Raw genomic sequence first — 18,801 nt, forward strand, 5'->3', positions numbered from 1 at the left:
AGTTGCAGTAGTTATGTGCAGATGAACTTGGAAAAATACTATACTTACAGGGATATTCTGCAAAAATGTGATATACCTAATTTGTATACTGTTTACTTTTCTAATACAATCAGTGCAAAAGAGGAAAAAGAAGCAATACCATTGATAAAATGTAGCCACTTTCTTCCTAATTCTCCCAAAATTATTTATAGTTAGAAATGAAGTGCCCATCTTTCAGGGATTTATCTCCAGGAAAAAAAAATCACATTTTATAAATACCAGCCTTATATCAGATGAGATTATGTAAGTTCTTCTAGAAATTTTTGAGTTTTAGATGAGTGCTTTAATGTCTCTTACAGGACCATAAGCAGAAATAGAAGGGATATTATTTTCAAGTAATACAAAAATAGTCCATACTGAATCTGATTAAGATTAGAATTAGCTTTTTTCTAAATGAATAATTTCAAATGTTGCTTCTTTATACCTGTTTCAGTATCTGACTGCATTCTCTAAGAAATGCAAGGAAGGCAAACACAATCTTCAAGCTAGTCATGGTGATTACTGAAGTGTAAAGCACATCCCACCTGGTTTACAATATCACATACCTGGCTGCTCATGCCATCCTTCTGGATTATCTTTAACAGGTCAGCGTGAAATTTTCTGGCATTCAAAAAGACTAACGGGCTGTTGACTGAAACTATTTTTACCTGTTTTAGTGATTCCTGGGGAGTGAAATAAACATAATGCTGAAAAGTTCATCTTGGATTTGGAAAACAAACCCCAGACTCATTTCTTTATAAAACCTGAAAATACCTGTGAATTAACCTAGGAGGAGCTTTGGATTGTGAAAATGATTTAACAGTTAATTATATTGATTAGCCTTCACACATAACTGAAGTAAGAATGGAAACACAAGTAATATATAATGAAAATTATCTATAATACTATTTAGCATGAAAACAAGCATAGACATTATGAGGCATAATACTAAGAACTATTAGCTAACAATTATAATAGCACTATTTCCAGTTGGTGTGATTCCCAAGCATAGACAAGGTAACATTTGCAGACAGGGAATATATTTTATTAGACAAACGCGTCTTGTAAAAAGTACACAAGGATTTAGGGCAAACACTGCAGGTGGTTTGGGGAAAGCTGGCAATAATCATCTTGCTCATCTGAAGATGACCTTAGTACAGAGACAGTTCTCCATGAAAATATTTAATGGATACAAATCAACCTTGAGTGGCACATTTAAAGCTTTACCAGCATATTTCTACCACCAACACAATAATCTTCACAACTCTCCATTGCCCTTGAGCGTGTCTATGCACTTCACTAAATAAGCTACAACCAGGTTACCAGCACCTTCAGTCAGACTGTGCAGCTCAAAACATAAATGTTACACAGCAGAACAATTTTGGAAGGACACCAGATAATGTTCCGAAACCCTCAGGTACAAGTGTCAGACATTTTGCACAAAACAAGTGCTATTTCTCTCACTCTCAAGGTGTACATATTAAAAAATCTTCAAAAGCCAGTAAGAAAATTAATATTTATATATATATACTGGACAGCAGTAAGACATGCTTAAAGACTGGTTTTGTAGGGGAACTTCTGTAGAAGTTGCTTCTATTGAACTCCCAATCTTCCACAGGTTGTGTGACAATGGAAGCAAAAATCAAGAATTTGCAAGAGAATAAAGGTCAAAAAATACTCTCTTTCTTCCTAACAAAAATCATGTAACAAGGTCACAGTCAAACACAAGTAAGTGGAGCTGACACAGATCAATTTTTAGGTAGTTAAAAATTGTTCGGGATTGCATTGAAGATATGCAGTTTTCCCAACAGACTTTCAAGCAAAACAGAAATGGAACCACAAACCACATAAACGATCTCCTTATTGTAGACTGCTATTCAGACTTCTGGGAATGAGATGATCTCTCAGACACCACCACAGTGACCATGAAATAAAGGAAACATTTCAAACATCCCAACTGAGGCAAGGAACCCCAGACTATGTGTAGGGACTTTGCGCAATTTACCTACACCTGTGGGATGTGATTGCAGAAAATACCACAAATGAGTTTTGCCACAGTCAGATATGTGGCAAAACTCAACTGGCCGTTAAAATGTATCTGTTTGTATGGAATAGAGCTCTAAACTAAGGGCAAAACAAAGCATGGTATATGCTTGAATGGAGAAATGCTCTGACATCCCACAGATTCCCACAAAAATGATGCTATAGACAGCTTGGTGTAGAGACAAGTGGATACTTCAGTGCCATGGCAAAGTAGAAGATAAAAGATAAGAAAAAAGGAAGACTGATGTGCAAAGATCAAATCCTGTGATGATCAAGCTTCTATAAGTACAAAGTCCAAAACTTGAAAGACTCAGATCATAAGGCCAGATCAAGGAAATGGCAGACTTGTGTATAATTTTTGTCCAGAATGGACAAGGTCAACTGGACCTAAATTAGACCAGCCAGTTATTCCTGGCTCTGGTTTGACTCTTTGTTGACAAGAACTGTTCAGAAGAAACCAAAACTTCCTCTTTGTTGTGTCCTTGCTAAGAAAGCAGGAAATTTATCTCAGGTGTCTGTTCCTGCCCCCCTCGGAAGGCCCGGGGCGATTCCCTTGCACACTCTGCTCGGGTGCGAGTTCAGTGCCAGTGAACGCCTGGGATGAAATGTGTTTCACATAACCTTCTAAATTCCCTTTGATTTTTTCCACATTAAAGTGTCTTTTCTCTTATTGATGAAATAACCCCTATAAATCCTTAATGGCAGGGTAGATCATTAAGCTTGCATATTTTCATGTTTAAAAGTCCTGCTGTTTATGTCTAATCTGTTACTTACCAGGGAAACTTGGATCAGTCTAACATTCATACATTAAAAATTACCCTAAATGCCTGCTGCAACCCAGTGACTCTAAATTCAATTAAAGGCATATTTTCCTTCTTTGTTTTGTGTAATAGCTCTTGAGCAATTTGCATCTCTAACATAATGTTATTTTCCCCACTGTCTGCAGACACTAGTTTGTTATTAGGTTACTGGCGTTAACCTTACTGAATTAGGGGGAAAAAAAGCAGGGGACCAGCTTTTTTAAGCTTTAAAAAAAAAATGTATAGGCATTTGTACAAAGTGCTTCATGGACCGATATGAAAAATAGCAGGCAAATCAAATTTTTGTTACCCATCTCTGACAAAATTACTCCAACATTTTTATTAAGAATGAAAAGTAATATAATAATTGACAGCTGATCCAGCCTCAACAACAGTGTTTTTCATTCACATTTCAGAGTTCTCCCCATTCTTATGTACCTTTCACATTCCAAAGTTTCCCAGCATGCCAAAACAGTAAATGCCCTTGAGCCCTCGCAAGTTCAGATTTTTAGCCCAAGATAGCTTTGATGGAAGACATTTGCCAGAAATAATAAATTCTTTACAGAAGATCTGCTTAATGGTGAAGCACTAACTGCTGAGCATGTAGTTTAGTGATACATAAGACTCTTCATCAGCACTAAGGGAAAAAGCACAAAGAAGGGAAAGAGAAACTGCCGCAGCAGAAAAGGCAGGATGTCCTGGTGATGGGGCTCTGTGCTGAGAGGACACATGGTTCTACTTCTCTCTTGGCTGCTGACCTACCATTTCATCTTGGAGGAGGGAGTTCACCTCTCTGGGTCATTACCCTTCTCTCCTTACCACAGACCCGAGCAAAAAGCAACTTTGATGATAATTGCAATGAAAATAACCAAAGAATCTGACTGGTTGGTTTAAGCTTTTAAGAAGCCAGATTTAAAAGGTGCAGTCTTTAGGAGAGATTCTTCCACCCATTTTTCATGTACACAGGGTGATGAAATTTGCAAAGCAGTCTGTAACCATTTTGTGGTGCTGCCCCTCTTTGCCCAGCCTTGTGGTGTCCTCTGGGACAATCTGGTCACAAGGGGTTGGGGAGAGAAATGGTTTCAGAAAAGAGATTGGGGATGATAAAAATACCAAAGGGCTTTTAGGAAAACTGATAATAATACAGAGACTGCTATTGTCTGCTCAGATTGCCCTTGCCATTCCTGGCAAGATATTTACTTAAATTTAGGAATTAGGAAACACTGAGAAAGAGCAATTCATAACTATAAATGACAAATAAACTAAGATAGATAAATCTAAGAGGACTTGCCTAACTTCACTTTGCAGACAAGCAGAACCACCATGAAAATATTCCAGTTTCTGATGGCCAACTATAATATTATTATTTTATCCTGGCTTTAGATTTCAAGTGGTCATATCATAAAAGCATTCCCTTGACTCCCCGATTATGATCTAGTAACTAACTAGAGAAAGCAAACGATTAGTGAATTAGTGAACCACACACAGAGAAAGTTAAAAAAGAAATTAACTTACACAATTATCTTCTACTTTGTATTTGTATTCCACCTCTTTCATATTTTTCAAATTCAGTGTCTTTGCTCTGTGATCAATACATAGAGAAAAATCTGTACAGTTAATCATTAGTAGTCTTGAACAGAAACAAAAAGACACACACCCCAAGCTACAGCATAGCAATTTAAAGGTCCAAAAATGCAATCTGGGAGTATTCTTGTTATTACAGACCTTTTCTTTTCTGATAATCATCCTCTTAAATAGTAAAAAGCTCATTTTAGAATTGTGAGATCACTTTGAAAATATGAATAATGAAATTCTTTTGTGAAGAATATCTTCATTTTAATTTTTGTTTGCTGGCCAGAGCTACTTTCAAGTCAAGGTAGCTCATAAATAATCTATATCTTCAAAAGTAAAGAAGTTTAATTAATATTTTTTACCTGCAAAGAACATATTGTAAGGAAAGGGAAAATAAATATGTATAATAGTTGTGTGTCACGCAAAACAAAGATATTTAATTTGTCATGGAAACTGACACATCTTTACATGATGAAGCAGAACATTGCATTCTAGCTATCAAAATGGGGGACTTAGTGGAAAGCACCAGTATTCCTATGCTCTCTACAGAGAGAAATGCCTTGGAAAAGGAGCTCAGTGTTAGAATCTTCTGATTCAACATGTCATTTACAGGAACACATTTAACTGGAACTCTCTATCCTCTGAGACAGATGCGCCAATATACCAGGAGTATTTGCAGGTATTGGGGCCAGATAAATGAGCCTTGCAAACATCAGCTGTTCTCTCATCTCTGCATAAATGAAGCTGTAGCTGCGGCTGCTTTTAATACAGTCTGATACATAACATGTACCACATCCAGCACTCTGACATCTGAACAGAAACTTTACAATAAATAATCTATGGTGTTTTCCTTGCTTCGCTTCTGCTAACACTTCTGCTCATGATTGCACGGCTTACTACACATTATCTCGTTAACCCCATCTGTGCCGTGCCAGTTTTAGGGCTGCTGCCTTGTTCAATGCCTTTAGATAGTGTGGACAATCATGTGCAGCTTTACTGAACACAGAGATCTGCAGGAAGAGTCTTATTTGCATTAATAAGTGCAGGTTCAGACTGAGGTCTCCTCTACATCTGGCTCTTTCTGTTAAATATCCATCACTTCTGCTTTTGGAGAGCCTCTAACATCCAGGCTCAGGACAAAAACAACATGAAAACTTGCCTTTTGCTTTACTGCAGAATTTACCAAAATTTTAGTTTGCTGAGTAGCACAATGTTATCACAAATGTATTGGTTAATTCAAGCAGAAGCAATCTCCTAATATTTTTAACTGCCTTGAAATTTTGAACTATTTTCATGCTGTTTCTTTAACTTATTCTATGAGAATAAAGCTGTGCATAAATGTCTAACAAGCATTTAATCAACCTGTCTATATTGTGCTTAATTTCACTGGGATTCAATGTTCATGCAAACAACTGCATGCAAGCATGAATGACCTCTGTAGTTGAGTTTGGCTCTGTCCTGCCAGCCCTGGGTGCAGATGCAGCCAGTGTGTGACTGCCCTCAGCAAGCTGGCATGCCCACAGGCATCTGTGGCATTTCCAGGACTGGTGAGCTGTGGATTAATTTTGTAGCACAAATCAATCATGAACCTCAGCTATATTTCCCTTTGCTCATGATCCAAAGTAGCAACTATAATATATTAATTAAAAAAAAAAAAAAAAAAAAACCAAACTTCTGATGGCTCTAGTTTATTTGTCTTGACTTTTCTAAGTTGTGCACAGAACTTACACATTTTGCTAGACATTAGAATAGTTGTACAGTTATGTTTCATTAATCTATATTAGTAGTGCAATTGTCAAATTGTCAGCTACCAATTCCTGTGCAACATAGTACCTAGGAGTTTATAAAGGCTCTTCGTTACTAAAGCTTGCTAGACATACTTTTTTCTTAAGGAGCAAATAAATATCTAATGGAAAAAAATATTAGTAATCTTCCAGTTGATTTTATGCTACCTTCACATAATGAATCCTACAGATGCGTAATAATAAGAGAAATCACAAAACAATGCCATTTTATAAAATGTTTTAGAGATTCCTTAGTCTACAGTAAATGGACAGATGTGACTTTTACTTTTGAATTGTCTTATCTTGTAATTTTCTGCAACTAAAAACCTGAAGTTTAGTTGTTAAATTTAGTATACCGTATGTCTATCCTGACTGTGAAGCAATATGCAGAAGGAATACATAATGAGGTGCTAGTGGAATATTTCAATAAATTGTTTCTTACCTGGGAAAGCGGAAAATCACGATTGCTATAGTGCACACAACGCCATACAACAGTCCCACGTTAGCAGCAAAGCATATTGTAAACACATAGGTACTAACCCAGATGCTCTTTAAGGAGGGGAGCAAAAAGAAGTGGTTAGTTTCAAATTTTATAGCAATGTGCATTTTATGAATCAGAAATAAAGATTTTTAAAACTAAGCTAGTTTCTCAGATGTGAACATTTGGATCTTTGAACTGGCAAATACTGAAGACTGAATTAGCAATTAAAGTAATGCCTCCCCATGGGGAACCACATGCAGCATGGCACAGCTCTTCCCAGTGCTCACAGAGGTTCCTGCCAGGGTTACTTAAAATAGCATTTGTACTTCTGCTAACAGCTTAAGTCAGAATCAACTCAGTTGTTTCAGAAACCTGTATTTTATTTTTTACATTGCAAATTCTCATCACCTTCTTCGCTGCATAGATTTTAAATCCTCCTTTCCTTTCCCATAAAGAGGTGCCCTAATGAGGTCACATACAGAGACCTTTCCTTCCACTAATCATACAAGTGGGAATTATGATTGGCAAGGAGGCTGATTAAAAGTGGCATTTATCAGAGTACAGCTGACTGAAACAACTCTATTACAAATAAAAATTACTGGGGAATTAATTCCTTCCAATGGAAATGGTGAGATTTCATATTACCTCCTCATCTTTCAATATTTGATTACTAAAACTTTGGATTAATTTTAAATACAAATTTTTAAAATACTCAGAAGCATATCTGAAACTAAGGTCACTTTAAAAAGAAATTTTAAAAAACTTTACAAAACTTTCACATTTCAATTTTTCCTTAATTATTTTCTTACCAGAAATGATCACTTTTCTTTCCATACTACAATGATGTGTACAGCCAAGAGACATGCAGATTTTACAATTAAAAGAAAAGTGTGAATTACTCGATTTCTTATACCAACCTAACTGGTATGATAAAACACATCTTTCTTTCCTTGAGGGAGCCTTAAGCCAAGATTGCCATCTAATCTTTATATAAAAGGTGTTAAAAAAGACTGGAAAGTATTTTCATTTTTCTGGATATACTGATCCCCACAGGTGCCCGTTTTAAGAATTACAGAGCTGCTTGTTCATGTTTGCACAATAACAGATCACATTACAATAGCACAGTCATTTTTAAGATTATCTTTTCTGTTTCCTTCACTTAACTCACGAAAGCCAGAAACAATAGAATACTTTCAGGCCAAGCACAGGGATTTTGCTTGAGCAGATTTCAGAACTGTTATTTTATGAATTATTAAGTGTAATTCATACCATGCTAACTTGTGCTTCACAGAGGACAGAATGTTATGTGACTGTTGAGAAACATTTTCCCCCCTCATCTTCAAGATTCCTAACTACTGCAAAAGACTTTTCAGTTTGTTCAACAGGAGGGCTGCCAGGTAAGGAGGTGGCTCATCCTCTGAAACTGTCCTTAATCACAAGCTGTACTTTGACATGACATCTTATATGAAGTGTTGTGCATATATTCGCAAAGACCACCTTTATGAACAGCAGATATTGAGGTCTGATTAATGAATAAGAAAGTAATGCTAAGATTTATAAATCAAACATATATTTATAAAGAAGCTCACCTAAGCCTAACAGAACTACTGAAAACCTGAAAATCAGTGAGATCAAGAATTTGACTATCTTAATAAGGCTGAACCCTTGACAGCACCTGAATCCACTCCAGTGCAATCCAGTTCAGCTGCAGACCTGAACCTCATCACATCTGACTAAATCACTGCTGCAGACCTGCAAACTTCTTATGTCTCAGAAGAAAACAGCACAAAAACATAATACAAAGTCTGCATAGGAAGAATCAAAGCCAGAAATGTTTAAGTACTGCTGACTACTGAGATAGCTAGTTAAGTGCCTCTCCAGCAGCCTAGTACCTTACATCTTAACTGTTTTCAGAGACTGCCATTGTTGTAGAGGCTGGGCCAAAACTCATACTCTCATTAATCAACCACTCTTTTAGTGCTTTATATTGGCCTGGAAGCAGTTCTTCTTTAATTAGGGTAGCATCAAACTTGTAGAAAGAAGTTATGTTCATTTGATAGACTTTTTTTTTTTTTTTTAATTCATGGGTTATTGCAAAGTTCAACATAGAAGTGATAAAAATATTAAAGTTATCCTTGGCAGCTTACTTCAATATGGTTATTGCATACTCCAGGACAGATAGAATCTAATCAGTCTTCAGATCTTAGCAATAATGTGTTATAGGCACATGCTAACATCAAAAACCAAAACAAAATCCACCTTCAAAGTACTGTACTAATTTAAAGAAAACTCTAAAGAGGGGGAAAAGAAACAAGTAGAAGAAATAGATTTGTGTCAACTCCTGTATGTACCAGAAAGTATCAGAATCACTGAGAGGTACAGTGATTGTGTATAGCAGCTGCCTCCTCTAGACTCTCCATTTCATAGAGTCTAATTATCCACCATGGATGACAGTCTAAAATCTGCATTTGGTAGGAAAAATATCATATAAACAAGTTGCAGAATGCTTTCTGAACCTAGAGCCAAACAATGCAATGCTAAGGTATGGTGATAATAAGTGTTTAGGTACCAGTTTAAAAGCAGATTATGCACTTGCCTTGTTTCATTGCAAACTGAGGAGATGATCAGCTGTTGCCTGAATGGGTAGGGTTCCTTGCATGTAGCTATCTGCAACACAGCTGTCTAGTCTCCTACCATAATCAATGGATGGTTATCAGAATGGATAAAATTTAGGATGCAGTTCATCTAACTCCTACCTGGTTATGCTGTAGCTTAATGGAGGAAGAGAAGAACATGTCTCAGCTGACCAGTTCTGTGCTGTCTGTAATATGAGGCTGTGATGAGCTGCTCTAACAGAAGCCCTCCAGCATATAGCCAAAAGAATCCTATTAAAGTCCTGCTCATTCCAAAACTGTCTCAGCAGAGGATGCTGGAGTCTGGGAGGAGGCTCTGGCTCAAAGGACTGAGTGACATGGCCATGGTCCCACATCCTTCTGCAGACAAATGACTAATGTGTGCATTCATCCTCAGCATACCCTTCATGAAAACTTGGCATTCAAGTGAAGCCCACCACAGCCATAGGGCAGGAACTGCCTAATGCACTCAGGGACATGGTTTAGGAGTAGACTTGGCAGTGTTGGATTAGCAGTGGGACTAGATGGTCTTTAAAGGTCTTTCCCAACCTAAATGATCCTAAATGATCCTAAAGTGGTACTGTAGTTCTTTGATACCACCTACAGCACAAGTAATATAACTCACACTAGCATATTCACTAAGGCAGGAAAACCAGAAAATCTCCCTAGGATGTCATAAGATAGAATCATGGATGTAAAACAATTCCCATAGAAGAGATGGTTTCCTACTTTGTAGAGGAAAGCAGAGCAGAGCATTCTCTTTGTAAAGCATAGCAGAGCCCTGAGAGCTCTCAGAGCCCTCTCACAAATCAGGACTCACGTGTGATGAACAAATTTAAGAGGCCATTTTCATCCTGAGGATAGTATCTGAAGAAGTTCTAAAAAACCCCAAGAAAATGCACTAATGAGATCCAGATTTCAAGGAAGACCCTTTCTAGGGCCTCTTCTCTAAATATTTTGACAAAATAGATTGACAGGATATTGGATACGTGTCCCAGAATTTCACACTGGCAAGATCTTGGAGGATACTTGTCAAAAATGAGACCCTCATTCTTGGATCTACTTTAATTGCTGAATTAGTAGCATTCCTTACATCCTTTAATATTAATATATGTGCATACAATTATGATTCATGCTGCATGCATCCATAACTGCCTCTCATCACAACACCATGTTGGGAATGTGTCATTTTAACCATAAATTCTGGCCATTCTTTCTACTTTAAATGTCAGGCATGCAACCTGGCTTTGTCTCAGCTGTGGTCATTTTCTGGTCAAGACATATATGTAACTTTAAAACATTTTTTTTCTCTTTAAATGCCAGAGTATTTCATTGCTGAACTTCTCAAATCCCTGGTATATAATTAACTCATGAAAATGATCCTTATTCTGTTATAATTTTTCACTTAGAACATCACCTTCTGAAATATTTCCCCCCATCTCTGGTTACTTTCAAGTCCAACTGTTAACAGCAAAGAGAACATTTTTCTTCAGCAGTCCATTGCCAGGCAGTATTTTTGCCTGTCTTAAAAGGCAGCTTATCTGTGATCCTGAGCCTTAAAATCAAAAGTTAAGAAGAACTTCACTGGCCTTTTTAGTTATACTAGGAGAATATCACAGGTATCACCAGCCCTATCAAGCTGGAGAATAAAAACAGCAAGCTAGTAAAATTGGCCTGCATAAGAAATTAGGCTTACAGGAAGGACAAGGAAATAATCTTTTGACCTGAGGATCTGAGAAGTGAGATGTATTTACAGACAAGGTCAGATTAGCTTCCTGGCTTTTCTCAGAAAAAGCAGAAAAAAAGATCAAGACAAATCACTCTCAGTTATGCATATAACATATATAGTGGAATAATGCAGTTATTAATCTGAGATTGTTGAAGTCATTCAGCCAAGGTGTAGGGACTGACAGAAGACCTTAACTGAAGCAGGAGACATTTGAAGTTTAAATGGCAAGAAAGAAACCTCTGGAATAAAACCAGTGGGGTAGTAGCTGAAAAGTAATCAAATGTGATTTGAGAGGATGTAAATCTGAAAGAAAAAGCCACCCATGGCTGAAAGAAGAGATTTCATAGAAACACAGAATATCCTGTGATTCGAGGAACCAATGGATTTCCTCAACTCCAACCCCTGAACATTATCATACCTTCTACATTTAAAAGGATTGTGTTTATAGAGAACTAATCAACAAATAAATATATTCATCCCATTTGTGTCTAATGAGATGCTTAAAGAAGTGTAAAGGAACAAGGTAACAAACTCCATAATATTCCATTTCCATGCACAATCATTTGCCAAACCTATAACCAAAACAAACCTGACTTCAATTCTACATGACACACACCCTTCAAAGAATCAGTTCCAGAAAGGACAACTGCTAATTATTTCCAAATGTTTTGTTAGGGTTTCTGTCTTCAGAACACTTTGGATAACCTGGGTGATGGAATGATTCATTTCTTGTGTTCTGTCAGTTGCTGGGGTGAATCCTTTCAGGCCAAAATAACCAGTGTAGTTACACAAATCACTGGCCTTGGTGGGGCTCCTCAGAGCAGGCAGCAATGCAAGAACAATGTTTATAGCCTTTCTTTAAACTATGCTATTTAAGGCAAGATGATTTATCCTGTCAACCTAAGGACTGATGGTTAAACTACTTGAAGATAAATCATTGCTCAAGTATGTTTAGTCAAAAAGATGAGCCCAGCAAACTCCCCCGTTCTATAGCCTCTCTTAGAAATGATGACAGATGTCAGAGATGTAATAACTAACTACTCACACAACCTTTTCTGCCAAAACCAGAAAAGCAAAAATCAGTCAGGTTAGTCTATCTGTGAAGACACGTCAAATTTAGTGAGATTCCAAAATATCCTGCTGGAAAGTGTAACTACTTATTATCTCAATGAACTGATGGAGAAGATATATCTCTCTCCCATAGCTACCAATGTTTAAATGTTAATGACTTAAATGTTTTTAAGTCTATTGTTCCCAAAATAATTCTTGATCCACATCATCCATAATTTCTGTCATTGGCAATATGGGTTAATCTTAAGATCAAATACAAAACAAGAGATAGAAAATATTTTCAGAATTTTACTGCTTGAGGAAGAAAATATTTCAGGAAATACAGAACTTTTCTTCTGGATAATACAAAAGAAACCTCCAAAAACAAGTCTTCTGAACCTCTAGTTTTCTGCAACCAAGTGTGAAAAGTCTCACAAACTTGATGTTGCTTACTCAGCTCTGTTCCCCATACTAAAATGCAGTAGTCTAACAAAAAAAGTTTTATTCTTTCTAGACTTAACCATTACTGCTATAGAATGCTAAGTAACTGGTGGATTCAAAAAAGTCCTATCAAGTCCAATTACCTGTATTTCCCACCACAGACAAGGACTATATGGCCAAAATACCTTTCTGAATATTGTTAACTCAAACATGCAGGACGTCAGCAGAAATTTTGGTTCCACTAATGGGCCATTACACCCAAAATCTCCCACAGAAGAGAAATCCAGGAGTCTTCTTACATCCAGGATTCACCTTTACTATGGAATTCTTGCAAATTCTCTCAGACTATTTAGACTTTGCATCAAACTAAATTTTCATACTCTATCTCGTTACCTATCTACTTTTTCTGATGTATTCCTCCTCTCATAGTGCAGAATCTTTCACTGTGTTCAAACAGTAGATAGATTTCTGAAAAATCTGAAACAATTAAGGTAATTTACCTACAGCACCCCTCACTATTTATCTTTCTGCATCACTAGTGCTTCCAGTTCTGTTTGACCTGTGTGGTCATTCCCTATTCCCAGAGGATAGGATGCTACCAAAATCTCTTCAATAACACTACAATAACAAAAGCATGTTAAACAGATAGGAAAGACATAAAAATATTTGCTCATATTGTCTTGATCTGTCTGCACACATATCTCTAGCATCAGGTTTGATTCTTTATCGTTGGTTAAAATGTTATTTTTTAATACAACTGATATTACAGATGCTGTTATTCTGAGCTGATAGTGCACAAAAAGTACTACTAATAATATCTTGCACTTATTTCTTCTAGGGCCACAGAACTATTAAAGTTTAGTTAACAGATGTTTGCCAAATGGTCTCAGGAAAACCTCCTTACATTAAGTTTTACTTACCCAGTCTATTTTATCCACATTCCAATATTTTTTTAAGTCACGGAACTGCATTAGCATCCCCTTCAAGCCCACAACAATAATGCTTGCTAACACACACTGCAAAGACATAAACACAAGAGCCATTTGCATAGTTGTTGGTGAAAACAAATGCTGTTTCTTTAATTTAGCAGTCAATGTCATAATTAAATTATAAAGAAACTGGTAGGTGTTTAGAAAATGGGATAAGCACAGGTGTCCTTGTGACAGCTGCTAACTGCAACAACCACCCTATCCCCATTTTTTTTGTGAAGGCAATCTACAGGCTACCTAACTGAGAGAAAAATTACAGAAACCTCAGGACTACTCAAGACTCTTCCATGCCTCACCAGACCAAATACATTCTGCCACAGTCTGAAGGACTCAAAAGCAAATCATCACTCAACTTCTATGCAGTGAAGAATTGTAACTCCCTTTCCTCACTTCCTTCCCATCCCTAGAGAAGGCCTCTAGGGCAAAGGTCCATTAATTTTGAGGCAAAAAAAATATTTTTTTTGTTCTTTGACTCAGGAAGTAGGAGAAGATGGATGAAGAAATCATCTAGAGCCAAAAATAATGGAGTACAAACCAATGGACTTTCAGTGCAGAGATGGGGCTGAAAAAGCATATTAGAGGAGAAATAAATTATCAAGAAAGCAAAAACCAAAAAGTATTTTTAAAATATGGGTAGAAAAACCTACAGGAAACTGGTCAAAATTTACCTATAATCCATATGAAAACAAATGAAAGCAGGGAAGAAGTATAGCAAAAAACCCAGGACATATTGTGTACCCATCTTCAAGTGTCCTTACTTTGCATGGTTAAAATAAGCTATAAAAGGATCTGTGTTTGAAAAGTGAGAACTTTCATGACACCATGTAAACAATAGCACCAAGCAAGTTTAAAACATAGTTAAAACTTCATGTACATACATGGCAGAATTGTGGATAATTTTGGAGCTGTATTTAGCAGCTTTGACATGCCTCTAGTTAAAATTAACTATTAATTTGTAATACCAAAAGCTAGATATAGCTTATGTGAAAAGATGTCACACTACTTTAAAGAGTCTTAGCATAGATGTATGACAGAGATATAAGAATACTTTATAGTCTTTTTGTCATAAGCTTATATCACTATTTAAAATAATTTGTATCATATCTATCTGAAAAGCAAAATTTGTATCATGTGCATATCAGGAAAAATATCATTAATCTTCATTAATTTCTATGACACTTTATCAATTTACAAATCCGCAGTGACCTGGACGTATATTTTTTGTAAACTACATGTCAAAAGTAAGTAGAAGAGGAATTCACTTCTATACTCTGATGTGATAGCCTATATATGTAACTATATATGTCTAAAATCTATATGTCTTATGCTGTCACCTCTGTACTTTATGATTTCAAGATTTACCATACCCTTACTATTCTTTCAGCCACTGAAATTAAATAGAGCTGTTTTAAAGGTTGCACTGTCTTTCCCTGGAAGAAAATGTCCTTAGAAAATGTTTGAAATCTTAATCTTTAAAAAAGTTAAGTAGCATACCATAGGAAGCCAGTACAGCAGAGGTCCAATTGTGTAGATCACCACAAGAATTAATACACAAGAGATAAGGCAAGCCACCTAAAACAATAAACAAGAGTTGCAGATCATTCAGTCTAACAACAAAAACAACAAAGAAATTGTGAAAAGGACTAATTTTAAAATATTGTAGACAAAGTCAAGAATCAGATGTTGAAGGTGTTAGTTATTAATGTATCTGTGGATTGCAGATGCAAATAATTTCAATTTTAATCTCTGATTATTACCTTTAATCAGCTACAGTGATGAGATAGTGAGAGATCTCAACATCTGTGCTTGACCCTGCTGCCAGCACCCTGACACAGATCAGAGCATCACTTCACATTTGGGTATTAAGTGGAACGTGTGTGTGCAATTTCTCATCCCAGAAGTTTCTCAGCACCCACTGTCATTCTGCAACATATTTATAGCCATGCACCCTATGTTGTACTGAATAACAGATCTGTCATAGCACTAAGCAAGAATTATGTATGCTATCATTTTTTCCACAAGAGAAGATTTCTGACTTCTTTTGTTGGGATTAACACTAAAAGAAAACTATTTTTAAAGCAGAAACCACTAACAATTTCATTTTAATATCAGTGTATTTACTTAAGAAAATGTAGGTACCATTTAAAAAGTACATTAAAGATTATAACTAATGCAAGTAATATAAATTCATAAAAATATATGGTCTAATAATTACATATTTCTTCACAGTATATATGGTATTAATCTGATGGAAAATGACAGTAAAATTGCACTGTCCCATTCTGCTGTGAGTGCTTACTGAGTACTTCTGCTCTTATAAATATACAGTTCAGATTCACAGAAGGTTTTTGACGATAAGTAGACAGATGCTCACTTTATTTTTATATTGATAATATGTTTCTTTACTAAAATAATTAGGTTTCATTTTAAGAGACAAGTTGTTAAAAACAAAACCAGACAAGTTGTTAAAACACTAGAAAATTAAAGTCATGGTGTACTTAAAAATACCATCAAGAAGGATAGACAGAGTGTTTACATAAAAAGGGACAGAAAATCTGCTGGTAAAGTCACAAGGAACTTTTCCCTCTTTCTGCCTTCATGAAGAGCAAGAAAAAAAGTGTTGATTCTATTTGAAGGATGCTTCTAGTCCATCACAGAGTTTTTCACTTTTCTTTTCTCCCAGGAAAATATATCACTGAGGAACAAATGACAAAACTGCAATCCAGGTATAGCCCTGAGAGTATGGCCAATTTGAGATAAAAAGACTCCTCCATGCCCCTGAAAGGCTCTTTGCATTTCTTCCATGTACTCTGCCAAACTGACTTCCCTCTAAGTTAAGGAAAGGCCTCTTTTTGCCTATGACCTGACCAATAGTTATAAGTGATGATCTTGTCATCTCCTCGTTCTGTATGGACAGCCACAAAGGAGAGCATTAAGTTGATGTGTTGCTTTCCAGGAAGGCAGGGGAGAGATTGTTATGCATAATAAAATACTCTCATAGTACTCTCATAAACACACTCTTAACTTTTAGACACAGGCACTGCTATTCTGTGAAACCAATGGGTAAACCAAGCAGATTTTATTGTGTGTTTGCTGTCTTGAAATTGAATTTCAGTGGTTTCTTTTTTCATTTCATGTGTTGAATAACCTTTTATCAGGGTCTTTCCCTTCTTGTACCAGAGCCAGGGTGCTCAAGTATCCCATATGCCTCAAGGTTATAGGTCTGCAGGTTACCTCAAATCTTCCACGGAAAAGCCAGTACAGCATGATGCAGTACAACTGTAAATTGTACATTCAGTACATTAACAGATTACAGAAGAGAATGTCTGTGAGGATGACAGCTCATTGTATGACATAAAATTCAACTAAAATACATAAAATAACTAATAGCCAAATGGTAGCTAAAATATTTTCATATAAATACTTTTCAAGATTATTATTTGTCAGATTATTCATTATGATTGAGTTCAAAGTACTCTGTAGGCTAATTAGCAGTTATTTGACATGTTGATTATTGGAGTAAAGTCCTGTATAATTCCTTAATGTTGTGGCATCTGCATAAGAAATAATTGCAAGGCGTGGTTGAGGAGAAACTACCTATGGATTTTATTTAGTCTTGTACCACTTCTTCCTTGTAACTAATGTCCTTTGTACAAGAGAAGGCAAGAGAAACAACTGTAATATGAAATTAGAATAATTGAATCATATAACTGTTAAGGCTGAGACCTTTAAGGTCATCAAGTTCAACCATCAACCCAGCACCACCACCATGTTCACCATTAAACCATGGCCTCAAGTGCCACATTCACACAATGTTTGAAAACTTCCCAGGATGGTGAGTCTGCCATTACTCTGGGCAGTCTGTTCCAAAGCTTTACAGCCCTTTCTGTGAAGAAAAGTTTCCTGATATCTAATCTAAACCTTGCCTGGACCAGCGTGTCGGTGTTTCCTCTTGTCGTGTCACTTGTTACCTGGGAGAATAGCAAAGGACATTGATGTGGCAGGCTGCCCCTGAAGGGCCCCTGAGTTAGAGGAAGAGGCAATGCTGTGGGGGTGCCCCAGGTGGTTTGCCACCGCTCTTGTTCCCAAGCACGTTTTGGACAGGTGACAGGGTCACAGTTGTCATCTCAGCTATTAAAGTCCCCTCTTTCCTGAGCTACTGTAATAACACCTTGTGGGTTGAGTTTCCTCAGTAGGAAATAGCAACAAACATCCTCAAAAATCTAAATGTCATGTCTGTGGGCTCAGTGTACACTGAGGGACAGGACAAGCACACCATGTCACAAGGCAGAAGCTGGGAGATTACTTGTGTTTTTTTAACAAACAGCTCTAAAGGTTACTTTCATTTTATTTTGGAAATCTGATAGAAGATAAATTAAATCAGATAAATTAAATGTGATTTTTTTCCCCCTAAACTTTGGTTTAGACTGCAGCATTAAATCCATTAAACACCATTAGAGGGCACTTTTGTTACAATGCTGACAAATTCACATAAACTGAAAGGGCTTTTATGCAGTTTTCTGCAGTCTGAAAACACAACTACGAACTTCCTTGCTGTCATAGAGCTTATATGTCATATTGAATGAAACAGGTAAAAATTAATAAATGGAACCATTGTTTTTCCTAGAAAGACATCACTGATCAGATGCAATTTCATGCAGATTGTTAAAAATGACAGGGCAGAGGCATACCCAGGAAAGAGGAAAATGGAGTCTAGGAAAATAGAATGGATAAATCAGTACAAATTGCAGTGAGCAGAATCATAGCTTTAATTCTCTGACATACTTCACTCTAAGCCTGTGTTTTTATAGCCTGTGTTTTTAAAACTCATTACCTGTGTTTTGGCACCCGTGCTGTATAAAAGTGCCGTCCGTCCCATCGCTGCAGCACTTGGTATGCAAAAGAAAAATGAAGCAATCACGTTGCTGAGGCCATGAGCCAAAAATTCCTGCAAAGTTGTTAAATAGAAGATGTTTTTTCCTATTGTGTTGTCATTTCAATGCCTCTTGCCAACAAAGAAGTCCCCTATGCAAATATTAGCGATAATAAAAGATGGACATATTTTTGAGGGAAAAAATCCCACAGGTACATGACAAAGGACTTCCCAACAGAATAGACCTTCTCCCAACTCAGAACTAATTTGAATGATAGAGCTGTTGAACCAGATTCATCAAAAGCAGGAGGGACATTTTGTTCCCAGAATAAATGCTATTGTCAAGCTTTGAAGATTAAGTTCAAACAAAATATTTACATCTTGATCC

General features: G+C 36.5%; 1 protein-coding gene across 1 annotated transcript in view; it reads right to left on the bottom strand.

Annotated features, from left to right (window-relative positions):
- SLC26A7 (solute carrier family 26 member 7) overlaps positions 1-18,801 on the bottom strand; it is a 64,037-nt gene that overhangs the window by 8,510 nt on the left and 36,726 nt on the right. The window contains exons 8-13 of the mRNA XM_058813916.1: positions 18,375-18,488; positions 15,035-15,112; positions 13,472-13,567; positions 6,660-6,766; positions 4,377-4,443; positions 585-701 (exon numbers count right to left, since the gene is read on the bottom strand). Of these exons, the coding sequence (XP_058669899.1) occupies positions 585-701; positions 4,377-4,443; positions 6,660-6,766; positions 13,472-13,567; positions 15,035-15,112; positions 18,375-18,488 (579 nt within the window). The remainder of the gene's footprint in view (positions 1-584; positions 702-4,376; positions 4,444-6,659; positions 6,767-13,471; positions 13,568-15,034; positions 15,113-18,374; positions 18,489-18,801) is intronic.

This window comes from Ammospiza caudacuta, chromosome 1 (genome assembly GCF_027887145.1).
Source record: "Ammospiza caudacuta isolate bAmmCau1 chromosome 1, bAmmCau1.pri, whole genome shotgun sequence".
NCBI classification, from domain to species: Eukaryota; Metazoa; Chordata; class Aves; order Passeriformes; family Passerellidae; genus Ammospiza; species Ammospiza caudacuta.